General features: G+C 39.9%; 1 protein-coding gene across 1 annotated transcript in view; it reads left to right on the top strand.

Moving 5' to 3' along the window:
* Window positions 1–1,547: 1,547 nt before the first annotated feature.
* CCDC186 (coiled-coil domain containing 186) overlaps window positions 1,548–23,335 on the top strand; it is a 33,442-nt gene continuing 11,654 nt past the window's right edge. Inside the window, exons 1-13 of the mRNA XM_078861525.1 lie at window positions 1,548–1,607; window positions 4,895–5,640; window positions 6,469–6,595; window positions 7,194–7,322; window positions 7,961–8,173; window positions 8,825–8,944; window positions 10,629–10,733; window positions 12,290–12,388; window positions 13,456–13,542; window positions 16,102–16,244; window positions 19,543–19,798; window positions 21,071–21,260; window positions 23,217–23,297. Of these exons, the coding sequence (XP_078717651.1) occupies window positions 4,952–5,640; window positions 6,469–6,595; window positions 7,194–7,322; window positions 7,961–8,173; window positions 8,825–8,944; window positions 10,629–10,733; window positions 12,290–12,388; window positions 13,456–13,542; window positions 16,102–16,244; window positions 19,543–19,798; window positions 21,071–21,260; window positions 23,217–23,297 (2,239 nt within the window). The 5' untranslated portion in view covers window positions 1,548–1,607; window positions 4,895–4,951. The remainder of the gene's footprint in view (window positions 1,608–4,894; window positions 5,641–6,468; window positions 6,596–7,193; window positions 7,323–7,960; window positions 8,174–8,824; window positions 8,945–10,628; window positions 10,734–12,289; window positions 12,389–13,455; window positions 13,543–16,101; window positions 16,245–19,542; window positions 19,799–21,070; window positions 21,261–23,216; window positions 23,298–23,335) is intronic.

The raw sequence follows: 23,335 nt of genomic DNA, 5'->3' as shown, positions 1-23,335 counted from the left end.
TACCTACGTGACTACCTAAAGAACCAAAGGGTAGAAGAAAGCGCATCGTTGCAGACCGAGCGTGGAGTGTCAAGATCCAGCCAACAAGAGGCACCATGAGACCTCTTTTCTGACCTCTCGGTGTGAGCTAAATTCCACAATCACTACGGTAAAACTCTTTCTTTATTGACTTAACGCACCCCTGAATGTTGTATAGTCATATTACATGGGGGGGTGGTTAAACGTGTCGGGTGATCCGCCACCCACCCGACACAGCCAAGTAATGTTTGTCACGTCAACACAACGTGGTGCCAATTAGTTACCACTTCAGGCCACCGGTGTGTTGGGAGAGTACATCCACAACATTGACGATTTGAGTAGTCCGACGTTTCGCTGGTAATTACATCAACCAGCATCATCGGGCGATTTGCCAGTATAGAGAGGCAATCATCCACATGCTTCCAAGGTGTTCTGTGAATATCGGTCGCGAAAGCCTTCGTGTTAAACTGATTACAAATACTCTTAGGTTTTTTCGGTAAAGTCACGTAGGTAAAAAATTAATAATACAAATTATAGCAATAATAATAGAAATAAAATAATAAATCACGACTTTTTTTAAGAGCTTGTCTCTTGGATTGTTCCTCACTTGATACAGTACATTTAGCTGTGACGGTCCCAAACGTCGTGATTTATTATTTTATTTCTATTATTATTTCTATAATTTTTATTATTTATTTTTTACCTACGTGACTTTACCGGAAAAACATAAGAGTATGAATCCTTGCAGTCACGAAAGCTTCAAATCTAGAATTGATTACATATAAACATATGCTTTGTCCATGTAACAGCCCTCTTCCAATACGTATGAATAGCGTGGAAGAGTAGGCCAAACACACCCTTTGGTTCTTTCGGTTAAGTCACGTATAAAGAGAAAATAATAAATTAAATACTTGCATACGACGTTTAGATTGCAACACAATCGAGAACAAAGCAATTGCAGGTCCGCGCCTTTGCTCCCGCTCAGCACCCCCCCCCGCCCTTGAGTCTAATTCCGTGACGTCACTCCCCTTCGTGTCTCGCGGTGACGTCACGTAACAACAACAGCTGACCGGGGGGGGGGTCAGCATCGGCACGCGCCTCCCCTCTGCATTTCATACAACTGGTTAGCGGCCCCGCTCGCCCTGCCTCGCCATTGGTGGAGCCGGAGTGCCCGATTATCGCCCCCACCCCATCCATCACACCGCTTGCCCCACAGACCAATCGCGAGGCGGGGATTTACGCGCACCTCGTGCCAATCGCGATCCTCCACCGGCGACTTGCTCCAAAGGCGACTCGCCGATTGGTCGAGGGCGCAGGGGGCGCGAGCCTAGGCGACCAATCGCGCGCTGCTCTCCCGGGGGGAGGGGGGGAGGGGTGTGGTCTATTTAACCCAATCACGAGCCGTGCTGCGACAGCAACGCGGAGGGCGGCTCGCGATTGGTTAAAGAGCGCGTCTCGACCAATCGCGAGGCGCCGTGGAGCCGGGGTTGCGCTTATGCGCTCTGCGAAATCCAAAGTCGCCCCCCCCTCCCCCCCCAGCTTACTTCCGCGCGGTGGAGCGGAGTGAACGTCTCGGTGTCGTCTTCGCGGTGAGTCGCTCGTTCTTTCTTCATCCACGGTGACCTCCGCGTTGCGCTCGAGGTGTCTTTCAACAGCGACGAGGGAAGGAACGATGGTGAATGTATGTGGGGGGGGATTTTGTTCCGACGAGCGCGTGTGGTGGGATAGGCCGCAGGTCACGTCACCGCACTCGCCTAAGTGGGCTACCGGGCTTACAAGGGGGTGAGGCCGCCGGGCCTCGCACGATTACCGCTCCCCCCCCCAATTCGTGGTAGCTGACTCTGCTGTCACCTAGTTTCCCTCTTTATCGTGTTGCGTGCGAGTCCTCATTCCATACCGTCCATTAATATGTATTTTAAAATCCTATTCATATTCCCATCAAAGAGCGTATCCAACCAAATTGTACAGTGTCCTATGGGGGATCGTTTATGGCCGCATCACAAATTACATTATTGACGTGGCTTTGAGTCGAGGCTGGTGACAACGTTGTCCTCGTCTTTCCAAACCTCGAGTGACTCGTACAAGATGGGTTTATTGATAGTTGGAATGTGGTGACGTGTGACGAGCGTATCCGTGCTGGTAGAATCGCAGGTACTGCATGTCTAATAGAAATAGGACTGTGGAAATAACCACTTTATGCTTTTGGTCAACAGGTTTTTTTTTCTCAAGTAATTAATTAAATAAAATACGACTCCACATACATACACAAATATTGTTTTTAGTTCATAGCCTATGTGTCAGGCAGCGCTTTCACCAACTCGTTACTGACCAGCGTGGTTTAAGTAAGGTCAGGACGTGGGGAGTGGACCTCATGCAGCAGTGGATTAACAAAGGGGATGTACTGTACACGCTATTCAGCAGCATTTAATTAGGTAATCTGTGGAGCTGCTCTGACCTTCTGGCTCTCATCCGTGGCAGGCTGTTTAAACAAACACTGCTGGGTTGCCACATGTTTTTGGCAAACACTGTGTGAAAGCTGAGACGCGTTCAATGCAGAAACTAATATGTAAAATAAGCTCCCCGTACAGTACGCTGCCGTGGAAAATTGTGGGTAACAATAGTGAGATTTACACAGGCTTAAACTTGCTCAATGAAGTGCCTTCATTTGCACTTGTATACAGTATTGTCACCAAAACTCCTCCCCCTCTGGCATGAAACATTAAACCTCACATTCCCTGCTCAACATCATCCTCGTTAGATGCGCATATTCTCCTATTTGTCAAATTGCCCCGTGAAGGCGTTCACTTATAGACTCTTAATCAATCCATATTTTTATTGTATTTCGTTTTTGGCCGGCGTGTGCTACCTGTCGTCACATTGTTAAGGAAAATGGTTGTGAACAAAAATGTAGCAAAAACTGAAACGTGCACATTTAAAAGGCAGAAAGAAGAACACACCGATGAGGGAACATTTTAATGACTTAATTCAAACTGTTAGCAAAAGTAATTAAGCATCGTCAAGAAATGTTGCTAGAATAGATAATGGTCGATGGTCAAGGATAATGACGGAGTGGCAACCAAGGAACAATGGATCCGAGGAGTTGGAATGATGAAATTGGCTCGTGATGAATTATATTATAGAATCGTGAGTGATGGTGGCAGCTTAGGGAAGCCTTCATTCAACAGTGGATTGACGAAAGCCAATGATGTTCTGGATAATCTGAGAACTGGATCTTAAAGCAGAGCTTAAAGCCAGCCCTAGCCATGTCTTTCCTAACAGCAGTGTGATATGGATTTTTATTTTGGTTCACAGCATGCACTGGGATTGAACTTAGAATTGTCAACATCTTCTGGATGAAGGCATTTCGAAGCTATCGCAATCTTAATCCTGCTATTTAATCAACCTCGCACTGACACACGTTCTGATCTCATTACTCCATTGCCCCATTCGGCGTTCTCTCGGACAAGTTCCACATCCCTTGACTGTCGCGCCATCGTTTTTATTGACCATCGGCCATCATCTCTATTAGTGTTGCATCCTGCACAAGCTACTTACTTTTATTAAGAATTATGTCTTTAACCTTGGGTAAGTTATCTAATCCTTGCTCCTTTTTGTCTCAATTTGATTCCAAGCACACATCTTCATGCTATATTGCACACTTTAGAGTCTGTTTGTGCATTTAGACGTTTTTATTCCGTTCTATTAATTAATATTCATGTTATGTGACAGCAGATAATATGCTTTGATTAAAACATTGTACTTTAGGCACATAGGTACGTTGTTTTCATCTTCAAGTTCAACTTTCAAAACGTACTTCAACCTGCACTTGTCCGTTTCTATATTTAACCATTTTGATTCTGGTCCACATTCAATAGCTGTCCTCGGTATATTCTGCTCCGTTTTCCAGTTGTATCTCAAGGACAGATATTTCCAGTTATTTAACGACGTTATCGTACATGACCGTTGTATTGTTTCTTACATATTTTATCCTTCGCCCAATTAAGCAGCTTTCTTCATCAATGTCGGATAACATTCCCAGTAGTTAATTCCTTCCGAATTGGATCTGCATAAAATGATTCTACTTGTTTTCAGGTTCCATCACTGTCATGAGTTACTATTCCATCTTTGGCCATAATTTCTACAAATTATCAGTTGCCAATCAACATCATTTTGACTGCTTTCATTCTCCCTTTGCTTGCTATTACATCATCCGTAATTTCCTGACCTACAAAAGTTAAGAAAACTATATGCATGTCCTTCACTGAATCCAAAATGCACGTATAACAATGTAAACGCGTGTATATTTCCTTGGTTAAAAGTAAGCCCAGCAATTGTTTGTTTTGTATTTTTAAGTCGAGCTACAGATGAATTTCACCTTACAAATGTAAAGTGTTATTTTAAGTGAACGTCATCAAGGAAAAGTTCCACTGAAATGTAGGTTGGTTACTTTAAAATTGCAGTTGTTTTATTGATGTGTTGTGCAATGTCTAAATAAAGCAGAACTTGTACATGGTCATAAAGTATTTGTTAGGGCCAGCTAAAGTAGCTATGTGTTGTCATATTTAAATGCCGGTTGCTATTGATTCGATTGGTATATTGCGTGACATTACTAAACACATAGCACACTGTGTTATGTAAACTAATGTAAAATGGGAACTGAGGTACATTCTGCAGATGTAGCTGCAAAGGTTATTTTGCTTTGTGTCACTATTAAGTAAAATATACATTTACATGATATCTAGCTAATGATGGAAACTGCAGTATTTTGGGATTTTGCGTAATGGATTAGAAATGCCCTTTGCATTTCCTTGTGAGGTAATTCAAAGTTTATTGCATGAGACTAATTCGTTGTATGCACATGTGATTGTTTTTGTAGGAATGCAATTTCACGTGGAAGTTGCCACAGGCAGTGGAGAATAATTGTGACTCGATCATGGCTACAGCTTCTTGTGAAGTGCGACCAGAGGGCCAACTTGACATTTCAAGTGTTGTTGATGAGGAAAAGACAAATTTGCTTCAGCACCCAGACCACACTGGAGGATCAATACCTAATGAGGCATTATGTCTGCCCAACGAATCGCAAGCCATGGGTGTTGGTGCATTGGCAGAACATGTAAATGTTCAAAAAGAGGATTCAACAACAACAGAATTGCAGCCAGATGAGAGCCTCGGCGAAGGAAAACTTGCGGCAGTGCGATTGAACTCTGAACTTTGTACCAAATCGCGCCACGTAGCAGAAGAAGCTAAAGGTGAACAGAGCGAAGCAATTGTAAAGAGCAGTACTGACGCAAATGTGGTCGAGATGAATAGTGACTCTTCACATGCAGCAGCTTGCAATGCGGACATTTTGGATTCAAAAGCTGACACAAACAGTCATGAAAATATCACTGCACAAGCATCCAGTTCAGACTCGGAGAAGCCAGCACCTGAGTCGTCGCCTGAATTGGTTCCTGCTGAAGAAGCATTGTTAACTGATATCGAGATGGAGCTCATAGAGCTTGAGTTACCTCCAACCATAAAAGTTCTTAATGGAATTAAAAAAGAAGCTAGCATCGCCGCTGCTTTGCGTGAGCTGGAAACTCTAAGACTGCGTTGTTCTCTGCAAGAGGAAACCATCAATAAGTAAGCAATTTGCACGGCACTGAATTGTACTTTGAATTCCTTATCTGTTGGTAAAACCCTTGGCCTTGCTTTTGTGAAGGTTGTTAATTGTCCTCGCGGATTTGTAGGGAGATGTCAGTTCTTTTTTACAAAAAAGAAGCCGTTATTAAGATTATTTTATGATTGTACAGTTCCAGGATTGCATCATACGTTCTTCAACAAAACTTATTTTAATTTGACATTTGGCTCCAGTGGATTTTATAAACATAATTTTTATTTTAGAAATGCTGTTTTATGTCCAGTACATAATGTTTTTCAGATTAATTTGTATGCTTATTGTAAAATAATGTTTTAGCTATGTCTTTGTTGATGTTTAATATACGGGATTTTAAGCTGCCTAGCATTTAACAGCAAACTGCTGTAATATGCTGCAATGGATGTACAGGGTTTCATATTTCATCATAGATAGCCTTGTGACATGTTTCTGGTGATACACAGATTAAGGTATAAACCACATGTTAACTGTAAGGTTCAGTGTATCATTACAAGGCATGTAACATGTTCAATTTATTGCTTCTATAAATAATTTATTCCAAGACTAGGACATTAATTTAAACATCTGGCGACAGGTACTTTTCCACCTACATTCGGTACTTTTTAACTTTATATATTTAACGGTGCAGGTTTGTGTTTACAATTCCACAATAAATGTACTTTTACATTTTTGGAGCTCCCAAGTGCAGCGAACTTTCCCATAAGTGTGTAATGTTGTAAGGGTAGAAACGGTATGCTTATGTATTCAAAGTGTACCAGCTTCATTGTTTGTGCTGCTAATCTCATCCTTCCCAGGTTGGCAGTGGTTGATCAGAAGCATCAAAAAGAGCTTTGTGGGCTACAAGCAGAGAACAAGAACCAGAAAGAAGCTTTAGAGAAACACATTGCAACAGAGTTGCTCAATGACTCCTCTATTAAACAGGTATTAGCATTTTTTTACAAAGTATCTGCAACCTTGCAGGTAGCAATGAATTATACTGCATTTCTATTTCTGCTGCCTTTTACAGTTAAAGTATGGGATTGTTCATTATGACATGATTGAAATGTGCAGGTGTGCATTATATTTAATAATACGGACTGTGAAACTGCAGCTATCAATATTTAATCTAATGACATTACAATGTAATTTGTTCTAATTATTAAAATAAAAAATCTTTATTGGTATTGTTCTTAATCTTAGAAGATGACCACCATGCACAACAGGTTGTCGTTATATGCTGTGGGCTTAGATGGGGGACAGCAAAGGGCAATGCAGCAAACGCCATTGTTGTACTCTATGCTTACATGTATGTGCTACCTGCGGTCACCAACCCACACTGATCAAGTGTGGTGAGATATAGTCACGCCGGCTGGGTTGTCACACCAATCGGATGGCATTCGGAGGCAAAAGCTGCTGAACAATCTACGCTGGTTATAGGTTTGCAATGCAAGAGACTAGGGCAATGCTCTTGTATTATATTTTTCAAATATATCTGGACGGTGGTATTCAGGTTAAGTATTGTCTCTTGTATTCTTTTTAGCTGGAAGAAAAGCTGCAGGGATACCAGCAGGAGGTGACTGCGAGCAAGGAGCGGCTCGCTGCACAAGAACAGGCATCCAGGAGCGCGATGGCCCAGATCCAGAAGGACTTGACCCTTCGCTTGGAGCAGGTGGGGCTGCATCTCAAGTGCCAAGCGTCTGTTTAGAGTGCAGCCTCTTGCACACAAATCACTCGGCCAGATCCTGTTTTCAGTAAAAACTTAGCATAGGGCTTAAGCTCATGCCATGAAAGAGCCACGCGAATATATCATTTTTAGCATGTGTTTCTGTACACATGTTGATATTAAACATGTTTATCATTTTTAAGCTCGGAGGAGATTTCATTTTGTGTAAATATTCTCACGAGTACAATTTGTTATAGTTGGGTCATGACACTGTGTGTGAAATATTTTGTCCACAACAGCTTTTTGTTTTTAGTAGTTTTATCAGCTGTGCTGCTATACCATCGAACCATTATTTGTGGCGTTTGAATTACATTTAAAAAAATTATATCCTTTAAATGTTGTTGAGTTCATGGAGTTTACTCTGCATGCACCATTCACTATGCACTCAAAATTCACATTGGCAGTTTCACATGCATGCATTGCAACTCGTAATTTGTAATACTAAACACATTTAATTTTGCCTTCAATTGTATTGTGATTTACTTGATTTAAGTGAACATTAATATAAAGGGAAGGGGATACGTTTTTTTCCCATCGATCAAAATTAACACTTACACTTGTTTTGCATTTGCTGTGCTATAAAGGCCAATAAGCGATGCGAGGAAGATCGTAAGGAGAAAGAGGCCATGGTCATGAAGTACGTGCGTGGGGAGAAGGAAGCACTGGACCTGCGCAAGGACAAGGAGGGACTGGAGAAGAAGCTGCGTGAGAGTATAAAGGAAATTGAGAAGTTCACAGCCAGGGTGAAGCTGCTTACCCAGGAGAAAGGGCGTTTGGGCACTCTCTATGAAGCCAGAGTAAGTGGGCATGAATAATCATTTGGTATGTCTCATCCGTTCACTGCAAGATGTTACTGGTAGACTCGTGCTCATTTGCAAACCGGTGCTGTATGCACCTGTTCTGTACAGGGACAGTTGCCACTGGGAGTCACCTTGCCTCGACCTAATCAGGTTATTGGAAAGATTTGAGATGAGATGAAATGTGCGGTGCTTTTGAGTTGCATTGACATTAAGCATGTGCCCTATAAATACAAATCCTTAATTATTATCAGCGTGCTGTACCCATTTCATTTTTCTTTTGCCAAGTTTGCAGTTACATTCTAAGTAAAATGAATGGAATTAAATGTTTTAATGCGATGGTCATATCAGTTTTAGAGAATGCACCATTTCCTCGACCTATATGTTGAACTTCTTTCACACATTACGTAGCGAATCATGCTAATCAGGTGCAGGGTTGGGGGGGGGGCTTGCCTTCCAATTTCCAGATGTGCTGCATGGTTAGGTAGAGTGGACTAAAGGCTATGTAAAGATACAAAACGATCATCACTAGTGCTATCGATCCAGGCCCTATGCTACCGCATGGGGTGTGAATGTTTCAGTAATATAAATAGTTTATACATGGTACGATTCGTATGACTATTGATTGCTGCATATATCATCTAATTTCAGGATGGAGATGTTCACAAACTGAACAAGGAAATCGAGAAACAAAAAGAAGAAATCAACTCTCGTGCCTCCAAAATAAAATGGGCCCAAAACAAGCTCAAAAGTGAGCTGGACTCTCACAAGGTAATCTCATCTTTAGTGTATTTTGTTTTGTACCCTGTACGAGTGTATACATGTATACCTAGAGCCATTTGTCAGTCCACTGCTGGATAAGGGCCTTCCCTTGCCATTTGTGTCATGTGGGTTTGGCCGTAATTCACCATTCTGGTCAGTGCTGGTTGGTGAAGGCAGGATAAATGTGGGAGCATGAAAGTACAGTACAATAATGGATTTGCTGCATTGCCCTTTGCTGCCCAAAATGTATCCCGCAGCATACAATACCTGTTTCGTTAAGTTGTTTGCACTTGCAAACGATATGCAGGCTCAACGCTGCTTAGTCTCGGGGTGATTTGGTTAGTGTACAGTGTATCGGTACAATTTATGGTTTACAAAATGTCCTCATGCGCTGCTATGTATTTGAAAGGGCATGTCTTACTCATTTTACTCGCTGAACACATTTTATTTATTTTTGTTTGAGTGCGCAACGTCACGTTATATAGAGTCATTCATAGAACGTGACCTTCGTATGAATACTGTACCTGTCTCAAATATTGTGGTAGGTACTTTCTATAATTGTTTCGTCTAAACTGTTATTAATGTTATGGACCTGCATATGTGCATAGCGTGGTGCCACTAGTAATGTAGTGCGCCAAACTCCAAATATTGCAAACGCAGCACGTTTAAAACATGATCAATTATTCATAATTCAATTTGGACGGGGTACTCGTTTATGGATTGCTCGGATAGAGGATTCAGATGTCATAAAATTAATAACGTATAATAAACAGCCCTTTATCATTACACTGCTGGATGAAGGCCTCCCCATTCCAAGTCGGTCTTCAAGGTTGTCTGATCATATTTCATCACAGTGGTGGAGGGAGGTGCTCTGACGTTCGCCCTGGGCCAGAAATTAGATGTGCCAAGTGTTTGCATGCGTAATAATTTTAAATAGGACAATGATGACTGGGATTGCAGATACAGTAGCACTACTTGTCTAATTCGCTGTTATCCACACTTTGTATTATCTGCACACCCTATGCAATCCGCATGTCTTTCTATTATCTGTGCACTATATTCTTCCTATTATTCAAGCAATCGTGTGGATAAAAAATAATTTATCTGTAAGTGTCAGGAAATAATTCCTTTTTATCCAGAACATTGTGCAGATGATAAGAACATTACCCGAATACAATGGCAAATCCTTCCTATTATTCGCGACTAATCCGCAACTCAGGAATATTAATGGATGATAATGATATTGATTATAATGACGACGATTCTGATAGTTATGGTGGTTATGGTGAATGTTATGATAATTATGATGCTGGTAAATTAATGGATATACATTTCCTGGAAGTCATTGCCACTGGACACTAGCACACATTGCACAGATTAGAGAACGTTTGTACCAAAGTAATCTTATTATTTCCCTTTCCGCAGACTTGACCAGACACAAAATTATTCCGAAATGGACTTTTGGAAGCATTGTATTTCTTCTTATCCAAGCTTTTGCTCAGATAAGAGGAGTTATCTGGAAGTGGCAGGAAATTCATCCTATTACCCAATCTTTTCATGTTATAATATGATCCATGCCTATAAATCCCTACATTAAGCTTATGACTATTCCACTGTAATGTATTTGTAATTGTTTGGGCTGTTTAATTTATATTGCACGACTGAATATTGTTGTTTGTGGTTCTTTTTTAAGGAAACCAAAGAGAAGCTACGGGAAACAACTGCCAAACTCTCAGAAGCAAGAGAAGAAACGGAACAAATCCGAATGAACTGTCAGGAGATGATCAAGACCTATCAGGTAATGACATTTAAAGGCTTAAAAACTACATTGCATTTCTTTTTCACCACATGCTTTAAATGTAAAAAAATGATGTCTTGAACTTTAGCATAGCTATGGGGATAAAAGCCATATTTATTTGTTGCTCATGCTTCACAGAATATTTGCTTGTGCATGTATTCTCACGATTGGCTTAGTTATTGTTCGTAAAAGTCAATTTTGCTGGGTGCAGCCAAAGAGCTTGTTTAACCTTTACTCGCACATACTTTAATTCCAAAAGTAGTTGTATGTTTGTTTTATTTAAATGTTAGAGAATGGCTAGAATTCAATGGTGCATTAAAAATCATGCCTTGATAATCTTTTGAACTTTCTTCTTCTGCCACTAGATGGCAGACGGCATACACATTTCACAACGGCTGTATACTTTTGAACAAATATTGATAGGTTTATCAACTTATCTACCACTGCATTGTTTTTATGATTATTCCAGTAATACTACATATACGTCTTATCTTACAGGAGAGTCTGGTGGCACAATAGTGCCACCAGACTCTCCCCCCCCCATACACTAACCAAGACAGCATATGCAAAACACTCAGTCACCCACTCAAACAAACAACACTCTATAAAACACTAATCCAGACTCGTGAGATAAATTGCATTGTATTGTAAATATGGAATATGACAGAGGAAAAGCTTAAGCAGCTGCCACTTCACTCCCTGCTAACCATGAACTGTAGTATAAGGGTTGACAAAATATATTTCGTAGCACTTAATGGGGTTTGCAGTGAAATATATTTTTTACTAAATTATACTACTTGTACATGTTCAGCCTTTTGTCAATCAACTGGATGACAGCCTCCCCCATGCTGTGCAGGTCATGGGGTTATTTGACCACAGTTTACCACGGTGGTCAGTGCAGGATGGTAAAGGCAGGAAACATAGACTTGGGAGCGTAATATATAGCACGACGTTGAATTTTGCTGCACTGCTCTCTGCTGACAACGTAGCTCCATATCCTCCAACACATTTCTTTGCATGGTGATCACCAGTCCAAGCACTATGCAGGCTCAATTCTACTTAGATATTGAGATGATGAAATCTGGTTTATTCAGGGCAATTTCTAGGCTTGGATTGATGCTTTTGCCAGAAAATATAAAGAATAAAACGCAATGGTAGCAGCCTACTGAATTGGCCTTTGAGAACCTTTGCAGTTAAGCCATTTAGTCAATAATACAATGTGAGCTTCACTCAATTGATACCATGCAATTTCTCTTGATTGACATATATTTTATATTTTGGCCCCTGAAGATTGTCTTCAAGCTGCACAGATAATACAGTTTCTCTTTAAACACAATAAATACAATCTCACATTTCCTTCTATAAGACATTCTATTATCGAGGTACAAATTGTGATGACTTTGCATCGTTGAAATTTACTTTTTTGCATTTAGGAATGTGGTACCTGAAGCTTTTTACATTATCTTTCACTGACATGCTTTTAGAACTTTTTTTTTTATAAAACGACATCAAGCATATAACCACCCTGAGTATTTGTCCATGGCTCACTTTGGCAGGAGTCGGAGGAGATCAAGTCCAACGAGCTGGACGTGCGTCTGCGTGTGACGGAGGGCGAGCTGCGGAAGAGGAGAGAGGAGCAGAACGACTACATGGAGGTGTGTGAACCGGTCCTTCCTCTACCACTGAACCGAACAATTTAACCCATTCTGATGACGTAACGAGGCCCCCACAAAGCCAACGTGAAAGGGTGTGTGGCACAGTTTGGTGCCAGCTATCATAAGAGTGCGGTCGTGTCTCTACAGTTCTTGGTGGCGAGTCCAATGTTTTTAAAAATAAGGGTGCTTTTCCTCTCTAAATTAACGCTAACCACCTGCGCTTTCTGAGATTTGCTGGTGAACGAGACCCACCCTGCAACTTGCAGACATCCCGCAACGCGAAACGGTTAACTCGGCATGATCTATGGACAGATTTTCAGGGTTGTGGATTAACAAATCTTGAGGCAAAAACATAAATATATTTGTGCGCTGCTTCTCACTCGTTGACAGTCAGTGAGGCAGCACACACGTGACGTCAAACGCATGGCAGGTAAACCTGTTTAAGAAACAATGAAAATAGATGACACGTTCTCCGTCTTCACGCCCATTCTACACAGGGAAGCAATTGCATATGTATTTGTCGCTTAAGTTGCATATGTTTTTCATTATTCGTGTTTTTTATTTGCCCAAACCACCGGGACCCCCCCCCCCCTCCCGCCATTACATGGAATAATCGAGAGTCGACTGTATTCTAGTCCAAGGGGACATTTAACCCTTTCCACCCACCCTTTTAGTTTCCCAACTGCCAACTGCCCATTTGTAATACAATACCTAGGTGGGGCGGGGGGGGAGTTTAAGAACAACAGTGGCTGTGATCATTTGCATTGGTGAGTTATTGGTTCACATTCCTTCCACATTTCTTGTAGCACATGGTTGCATAATCTATTGGAATAAAAAACATACCCTGAACTCTTAAGGTGTTTCCCATTTTGGGTGACGATAAATTAGATGCTATACACTTTGCACGAACCATATAAATTGGTGTTCGCATTCCTTAAGCACAGTTGAAAGTTGAAATATCCATCTTATTAGCTCTCCTTTGGAAATTAGAGTTTAAAATAATTGTTTCTATCAATAATTATCGTTGACTGACATTTCTGCATGTGTTCACTCCTGTGAAAATTCAGATCCATGGGGCTAAGATCAAGGAGCTTGAGCACCTCAAAAGGAACTTTAAAGAAGGCATGGATGAGCTGCGAACCCTGAGGACAAAGGTGGGAATATCGGTGTCTTTTGTGGCTTCTTTTGGGTGTCGCTTGGCTTCCCATTTGGGGCTGTGCGGATCAGACAAAAAATATTGTAGAGAAGCCAATGAGTGGGGCATGGGTGAGTTGTTAGGGTGGGGAAATTGTGGAGTCTTATTATAGTGTCATTGCCCACTTTTGACTTGCATCACTGACTCTGTGACTTCGGAAGGGACCGTTGGGGGCTACACCTCAACCCCCATCGCCCTATTTGGTGTTTTTTGTCTTTTCTTGTTAAGGGAATTTTGCAGTGACACCTGCTGATGAGAAACATTTTAATACAGCTGTAAGTTTCATATTTATAGACTGAATTTCATTTTCAGAGAACATGACTGCAATTAATTTGTGCTTAGTTATCAATGCCACAGCCAAGACATTCAAGTACACTGTTACCAAAGCATATGATAATTGTTACAAAATGTATCATGGCTCATGCACCTGTAAGCCCTTTATAGTTGCACATTTGCTTATTTTCAGGCATCATGTGCAATGATGAAACATTTTAACTCCGACTTATAAATGTGTAAGAAATCTTCTTAAAATACTGCAGAATATTTTCGTACAAGGTGTTAAGTATTGTATAATAAAGGACTAACATATGTAAATTATTGTTGGCAGCAAATGAAGATTAAATGTTGATATATATGAAAGGAATCAAGTCGGGTATGGTACTCTATTGATTATAAATGGCCTCCATCTTATATTAGTATTGATTTATGTGTGAAAAGAGTACTCAAGTTGACTGTGTCTCTTACACATGGAAACATTCTCTCAAATATACCTTTATTTGCTTTGGTTGAATAATATAAAGCGAGTCCTTTATAGCCAAAGGTAAAGGCTACATGTTGTAATTCGAAACAGCTTGCCATATCACGACTAAGAGTAATGACCCGTGGAAGGCCAGGAAATATATCGGCAGTGTAACCCAAAAACTAGGTCATCATCAGTGTTTCACGCTTTCTTGGGCAAATGGGCTTGGAGTTGCTGATCTGTAAATGGCAGTGATGGGAGTAGGGAAGCAGGAAAGATATTAAATCAGCTGTGCTGGGTGCAATGGTCATGGTACAGTACTTGATTGAGCACATTGTTCGTAGCGACACAAGTTTGTATTGCTGCTGTTCTTTAGTTTGAAAAGATATCGCATTTGGGGTTCCTTTGACAACTTTTACAATTCATTGTTCAAATATGATTGGCTTCAATATTGCACATTCTATTGTACTGAATTTGATCGCAGCTGTAAATTTATGCTGTCGTATATATAGATATATTTGGCTCCTAACAACAGTGATGATTCTAATAACGTGATAAAAACATGTATAATGCGTATTAATTTTGTTTAAATTCTGTTTGCCAGTACATTTCATTCTTGTGTTTTTTATTTGAAATTTTCATATTATAGAAACACAAACGTCTTTTCAGTCAGTTCCATGCAGCAGTAAAAAAAAAATGGCTCTGCTGTGTAGAATTGGAACATGTTTGTTTTAAAAGTAAAATACGAAATTAATGAGTTGTTTACCAGCATAGTTGATAAGTTTTGATAGTTAATATTTTTGAATGTAAATACCTATTCCTGGTTACTTATTCACCCAATTTATCTTCATTGGTTTACTTTAAAAGTAGATAATAAATACAGCCTAGAGGTAGAGCTTGTGATGGTTATCCTAAAATTATTGGCTTCATCAAAATGGATTGGGCATTAAAACATTGCTCTGATCTTTAGTTGATTAAGAATTGCACCTCCAAATGTAACTGATCATTCAGTGAAATACATTTTTTTTACCTTATGGCCTTTGGTAGTGCTTTAGAAAGAGTTAAGTAACTCCTGAAATTATTTCATCTGTCGTTTGTATAAAATCTAAAGAATGTTGATTATATTTAAACGGTTAGCAGAAGAAATTTGACACTGACCCTGGGTTTGAATCTGGGTAGCCACCCTTGATTCCAGCCCAATTCTTGATTATGGTAAGTTGATGGTCTCACTGACTGCTGTGAATATTTTTTTTTATTTTGTGTTTCACTTACCTTTTCAAAATGTTACCTCTGAGAATGTAAAATGTCTGTTTGACTGCCATGTGGCAAACATTTGTCTGTGCAAGACGTGTGGAAAATTACAGTGCCATCTCTTGCGGATTAAAGATGTCACTTGAAGAGCGCTTAGAAGTAGTTTTATGACGTTTCCTACTGCAGGCTGTTTTAAAATATGGAGTGCTGCACTATTCTGAAAGAGTGCTAAATGGATAATTCATCTCAATACATGACACCAGTAGCACATTTGGAATACTATTGGTATACATTTTTTTATTGTGAGCACTAAATGCACAGGGCCTAATGTCAACCGGTCCTGTCTGGGTCGGAAAGCCGAAAAATATTTTCTGCACACCACACTTGGTATATCTCTTTCTGTGGCCATAGCTACTGGTCATGTGCATACATACCCAATCCAGTCTACCAGTGACCCCAAAAATATTTTGTGAGAAATCAAGCCCTGCCGCTGCTTCATTGCACACGACTGTGCTGTGCGCTGTACAGGTGAAGTGTCTTGAGGAGGAGAGGATACGCACCGAGGAGGAGTTGGCCAAGTACCGGGAGATCATCAACCGGCAGAAGGCAGAGATCCTGGAGCTGCAGGAGGGTGTGCGCGCAGCTGACCGCCTCCAAGAGCAGATAGAAAGGTATAGGTGGTGTTCTCATGTGATGATTGACTTACTGGCACGCACATGCACAAAGGCTGCTTAGCTCGGGTCCATCTCATGAACACATTAATGCTCGAATATCCTTTTAGTACACTTCAATCGAAATGGCCTTGATTAAGCAGTACGAGTGGACCGCTTCAGGTGTAGGGTTTGCAAAATATTGCATTTTGGCTATACAATAAAACCTTTGATTGCGAGCATAATTCGGTCCGGAAACGTGTTTGTAATCCAAAGCACTCGTATATCAAAGCACTTGTATATCGGTTGTGATCACGTGACACTCGGCAGACAAAGCTTTATACGTACTACTCGTATTGCAAGACCTCGCTCGTTTATCAAATTAATATTTATTTAAAAATTTTGCTCGTCTTGCAAAACACTCGCAGACCAAGTTAGTCGCAATCCGAGGTTATGCTGAATATCATTACATTATGGTTATAAACCTTGCATTATGGTTGAAGGTTTTTTTGCATTGCAAAGAATAATAGTTTATGTATTTTCATAATCATGTACTTTCAGTAATTCACAATGTCTTGTGCAATTCCAATTAATCTAATTATAAAATTTAGTTCTCAGATAAAGTGACCAATTAATGATCCGTTTTCAAAAGTGTACAACTCAACAAATATTTAAAAAAATATTGATACAGAATACCATGATTTGTATTCCATCATAGTTGGCTGCATGTCTTTTTTTAGAGTTGTAAATGTGTACCAGAAAATGTCATAAAAATCCTGCCCCATTGCAACATGAGCAATTGCTCATATTGCAGAACGCGATCGGTTTATTTTGCTAAGGAATGGATTACTTTGAGGCTTTGTTGACTTAACACCTGAGCTTTCGGGCAACAGATGTGAAGTGTGTCTTATTGCACCTTGTGTAATCCCATCTGGGTGGCTCGTACGATCATCCATGCTTACGGCAATACTTGGGAGTAAATATACAACCTGCTTCAAATGTTGTGATAGCCAGCATTCTGAGATACATCATCACTCTTTGTTGGGTTACTTTAACAAAGGAAAGGGGCACTATTACTGGGCCGTTTTGGGAACATTTATATAATTGACCATATTAAGGATAATTTTGCAGAGTTATTTTTTTAAATGCGCTTTTTTATCAATACTGTAGATATGAAGCAATTATTGACTGTCAATACATCAGTGTAGGAGCACATAATATACTGTAATAATGCATACATTTTGACTTCAAGAGGAAAAAAGGTGTTCTTTGATACATTTTTGTTAACTCTTTAGAGCTTGACAAATCCTCCAAAAAACGCTATATTGTTAATTAATCAGAATATGACACCAATTACATCGATTTCTCATTGGCTGTAATATAAGTGGAAGATGTAAGGTGTAATAAACCCATTTCTGGTCGTTTATAAGTGCCTTCATTGTGATAGTTAGACTGTCTAATGATTCCTGATATAATTGCTCATTAGAGGCTTATTCACAGAGAAGGGTAATTCAGAGTAGTTAGTCCATTTCAAAACATTTCTCTTAATTCGTTTTCCTAATTATTGGGATGTAAAGTTTTGTTTTTACCATTTCCCTAAATCAGGCAGCAGAGAACACACATGTGGCTTTCATTAAATGGAGTTTATGCTTTATAGGCCGATTTAAGCAAGAGCAGGAATCGTTGCGCTGAGTAAGGTATTTTGGCCATTTGAAATACGTAAAATATCTATGCAACATATTCAACTGGAGCTAAATAATCAGTGTGTCCAAGTTTTATAATGTTATTGCAGATTATAATATGTGTATATATTTTTGTTCAAGAAAATTAAGATTTTTTGTGGTAAATATTTCATAGGGAGGGAACCTACATTATATACATGCTTCTGCTGTACAGTGCATTGTATTAAGTTGTAAGGTAGATTTAATTAACCTGTATACATGAAGTAAATACGTATTTCTTGCTTCCAATAAGATTCTGGAAAGTTTGGCTGTATCGGTTGAATATTCAAACCATTGTGCCTGTCCTCACTTCTTATATCGTTTGTGTGGAATATTGACCTCTTTTGAAAGCACTTTCTTTAAAATCCCCTTCGCTTGCATACATGGCTTCCAAAGATCAGCCGGCAGTCCAGCCAGAATGCTTATTTAAATGTAAAATTACTGCTTAAAGGATTGTAAACTTTCCAATTGTGGGAACAATATGAATAATCCTCAATTTATTCAAGTGGGATTAAAGGCTGTCACAGTACCTGACTTGGCATGCAGGTTGGGATTTTGCCTCATCGCTTACGAACCTTCCCTTAATAAAAGCCATGCTTATGCACCCAAGTAACCCGGTTCTGGCTCGATGCCTGGCTTAATATAGTCAAGGCTCCTTTATATTCATGACTGTTATTAAGCATACAATAATTGTATGAAGAGCCTTGTTTTCTAAGCTAATACCATTATCATTATCCTGCACTCAGTGGAGACAAGATTTTGGGTGCATTTATTGTATTAAATGTATTCCTTGTGTGCTATATTCCATTGACTTTGCTATGTAATTTGTCTTTGCACTTTGGGATATTACATGTGATTTCACTTGAAATTCCTTGTGATAAATACTGCTTGTATTAATTTTGGTGCTGCTTTGCTTGAGAAATAAGACTTAATACTGTCACATTCATGGTATGTGTTAATGTCAGCTTTAGGCTTTCTCGTATTTTTTTAGTTTTTTTATAAATACCCAAAGATGGAATTTTTGCAGTGATTTCGATTTTTATACACTTTGTAGTGTCATGTTAGTTTAATATTTTTCTTATACTTTTACATTTTAATACCAGCTAACAAAATTTCCATTTTCTGATTATATAGGTCTCCAGCTTGCTCTGTTCATGGTACAATCTAATTTTTGGACATTGTCTTGGTAAATTAATGTTAAACATACATTTGTAACCAATTACTATAAATCAATTTTCCAACATGAATTGGTTAACCCGTTCTGTAGTTTTTTCAATGCTGAGTTGATGAACACCTATATATTGTTTAAATAATGGTGCTGGTGGGGGAGGAGGGGTGTTTTATCAGTGTTCATCAGTTAATCCCAAAATCCTGGAGCCCTATGTACATGCGATACATATCACATCATTCAGTATCGTTCTGTAGTTTAATAAAGCGTGACATTGTTTTATTCTCAAAGCTTTATTATTCAAGTGTTTCCAAAATACCCCTTCGTTGAACAGTCACGTTCTTAAGCCCAGAAATCCACACTATGTGCCGACAACAGCAGCGCTTATAACAATGAAACCGGCATTCCTGGCATTATCTTTGCGTTGCAGCGATGAACAGGAGCAGGCAGTTCTTCGCGAGGAGTTGGCGGGCCTGAACTGCCTTGTGGCCGACCTGCGGGTGGACATCGCCGGTAGCCGTGAGCGCGAGGCCGAGCTGCTGGCCTTTGCCGAGCGACTCGCCAGCAAAAACGCACAGCTACAGTCCGACAGCAACGGCCTGCAAGCAAGTGTGGATCGACTGGAGGCCTGCGAGCGCAAGCTGATGCAGGAACTGCAAACGCAGGGCCAGGCCAAGGAAGCACTGGTGGGTGAACCGTACAATGCAAAGTGAATGTTGGGATCTAAAATAAAATAAAGTTTACATTGAGGTGTTGGGTGAATTGTTGCATCCTGCCACCATGAAGCACAGCAGCGACTTGGGGAGGCCTCTATCCTCATGGCTGCTGATGATAACCATGGCTCTCGACTCTCAATTATCTGGGAAAATGGGCATGGGTGGCCCCAGTAAAATGCAAACAACGCAAAGCATATGTGAATCGAGCTATTAAAAAACTGTATTGTTTACTTGCGTAGAATGGGGGTGAAGATGTCCATTTGCATTGCTTTTTGTGGCAAACTTTTTATTTTTTTACATTTTATGGTCATGTGGGCTGTGAAAATATATTTTATTTCTTTTCTGCCAGCACAATTAATCTGCAACCTGGGTAATTTGCCTATGTATAATCAAAAGTTAACTGGATATATATAGTGTTCTTTGCATTGGATTAGTGTACAACTAATTGCAGAAAACTATCTTTTTTATAAAATAAATTTAAAAGGTATGCATTGTATATTTAATTAAATTCCACGTCGGTGTCTTTTTGAAAGAGGGTTTATTAATATTTGAGTTGAGTTCTTTCCATGAAATTGGTTTGTAGCAGATTTGACAGTAATGACATGGCTGCAATATATAATTCAACCAATTCACTGAATATAATCAGAACAGGTTGCTCATTTGTGAGAATGATGTACACTTAACAGCAATTGTTGAATTTTATGCTTGTAGCCTAAATGTAAAAGGAAACTTTAAAACTGTGGACAATGTTTCATTCATAAAACATGAATGAAACATTGTCTAAAACATCAATCATTCTTTCCCAATTTTAAATTTTATTCAAAAAAATGAATATAAAGTTAAAACATTCAAAGCTTATGGTTTTGTCAGAGTTTGTATGCCACAAATCGCACATGTTAATAAAAATGAAATTTGAGTGAATGAACAAAAAACAAAGGGGAAGAACCTTGACACACTCATTATCGTTAATGAATGATGACCATAGTGGGTAGAGCAGTGGCACAATGGAAAGCATACTGCTCGATTAAACTTGACCTTGGTACGATCACCTGCCATGACTAACATCAGCGGTGATATCTGAAGCTCTCGCCTCCTTCCCTTCACCAACCAGTACTGACCAGCATGGTGCAGTATGGACAAAACAACCCCTTATGACCGATATGGCATGGGGGGGGGAGGCCTTTGTCCAGCAGTGGATTGACAAACGGATGATAATTCGCAAGTGGTGTTGTCGGCTTCTAGGCTGAAGAGTTGGGGGTGGTGAAGAAGCAGCTGGAGGAGGAACAGCGCCGCCTGGGTGCAGAGCTCACAGAGGCGACCCGTCAGCTAGCACTGCTCCGTACACAGGCGGATGAGCTGAGGGATGAGCTGGCCACCCAGAAGCGAAAGCACGCTGCCAACACCAAGGATATGAGCAAGCAGCTGATGCACGGTGAGGGAGCCCAGATGCTTCCAACTCGCAATGATGAGCAAAATACCTTCCAATTACTGCCGTATAGTAATGTTTATACACGTTACCAATTATCCACGTCTACTCTCATTTAGGTACAAATTACCGATTACGTTGATGTGTGTAATTTGGATACAAACTACAAATGTAAAAAATGGCATACATTACGTGTCATTTACATACTGGCCGTTACTACCAAAAACTAAAACCATGAAAGCATTACTTTAATTTCTTTATTTTGCCACCATTTGTCATTTGGTATGTCATTCATTTTCCTGAATGTACATAACAACCTTGGTGGTTTCTTAAAGATTTAAGGCAACTGATATGATCTTTAATACGTAGGCATTCATGACTAATATTATTCATAATAAAGGTTTTTGGGTTAGATCACATTATTTATAAATGTGTCGCAACTCTCCACCACCCCCATGGTTAATCAGTAAAAAATGTGTCACGTTAACAAAAGACAAATAGTTCACTACTTTAGCCCACCGATGTGTTGCAGAGTGGATCCACAACATTTACAATTTGAGTAACCGTGACGATTCGTTGGACATTACATCCAGCATCTTCGGGCGATTTGCCAGAATAGTGAAGCCATCCACCTGCTTCCGGTCTTAAATAGTGCAGGATGACGTCATCATTGTTGAACCCCATCACGTTTCTAGATCACAGGCGGAGATGGGGGCGTATGCAATTATGTAATAGATCGGTAATCAGCCACTTATCATGTGACTCACCTGTAAAAAAATGTGTTGTCTATTACTTAATAATACGCTTCCAGGCTTCGCTGAGTATAGCTATCACAGCGATTGAAATTATTTGAATTCTTCTCAACTTCAATTGATTCTCAACTAATCCTGGCCAATAATAAATAGTTCTGCATAACACTTCAACGTTATCAAAATCAATTGAATGTCCTTGTTAGCAAGCATGCTTTGCCACTGCTGACAGCTCTGTTTGGGAGAATTTAATGTTCCTTTGATGTTCTTTTGGTCTTGCGCAAATGTTACGTCCCGTCTGTCCAATATAACACTTGCCGCATAAGCAATTGATCCGATATACACCTCCGCCTCTGATCTCGAATCCTGAAGGGGTTCAACAATGATGACGTCATCCTGCACTATTTAAGACCGGAAGCAGGTGGATGGCTTCACTATTCCGGCAAATCGCCCGAAGATGCTGGATGTATATTCCAGCGAAACGTCGTACTACTCAAATTGTAAATGTTGTGTATCCACTCTTCAACACACCCTGGTGGGCTAAAGTAGTCAACTATTTATCTTTTGTCAACGTGACACATTTTTTTCTGTTTGGCCGTGTCGGGTGGTGGAGGGTTGCGACACATTTATAAATAACGCGATCTAACCCAAAAACCTTTATTATGATCGGATCTTGGTTTGTGCATATATGGCCCTCAGTATAATTATTTTTTCCTCTGTCCGATTGAATCCATTATACTACAGTAGGTGAAGAGACCTTCATGTATGGTTTGTAATGCATGATTTTGGCTATGCATTATAACATGACGGGAGCGTGATTGATATTGTCCATTGTGAAACAAAGGTTCTATTAATTAAAGTTCATGGTCTGTTTGAGTAAGTTACGAGGCAAATAAAACCTCTTATTACGGCTTCTTGAAAGCTTTAATGTAACTGGAACAAATTCTTATTTTTCCTACCTTGGCATTGATGACATGTGATATGACATTGAAATATGATAAAGCATGTTCGGGCATCTTTATATATTTCAGCTGTAAAACTGCAGTAATAACAAAGGTAAATAATGGTTTACAATAAGCTTTGAACTTTAAAGAGATCATGCTGCAATTTTTTTTGAACTGGAATATAAACTTGCAGACAGTTTTCTTAACGGAAGCACAGCGCAATAACAAAAATTACTTGGTCTTTAATTTACACATGTTGTGTTTTTCAGCTCGTAGAAAACTGGAGCAGCTCGAAACTACTCAAGAAGGCAGGGAATCTGGAGGCATGGGAAGCCGCTCTAGCTCTTCTGGTGAGTTATATCACTCGGTTGTGAATGTGTGTGTCCCT

Source organism: Lampetra fluviatilis, chromosome 12 (assembly GCF_964198595.1).
Source record: "Lampetra fluviatilis chromosome 12, kcLamFluv1.1, whole genome shotgun sequence".
NCBI classification, from domain to species: domain Eukaryota; kingdom Metazoa; phylum Chordata; class Hyperoartia; order Petromyzontiformes; family Petromyzontidae; genus Lampetra; species Lampetra fluviatilis.
This window is presented reverse-complemented; position numbering and strand designations above follow the sequence as displayed.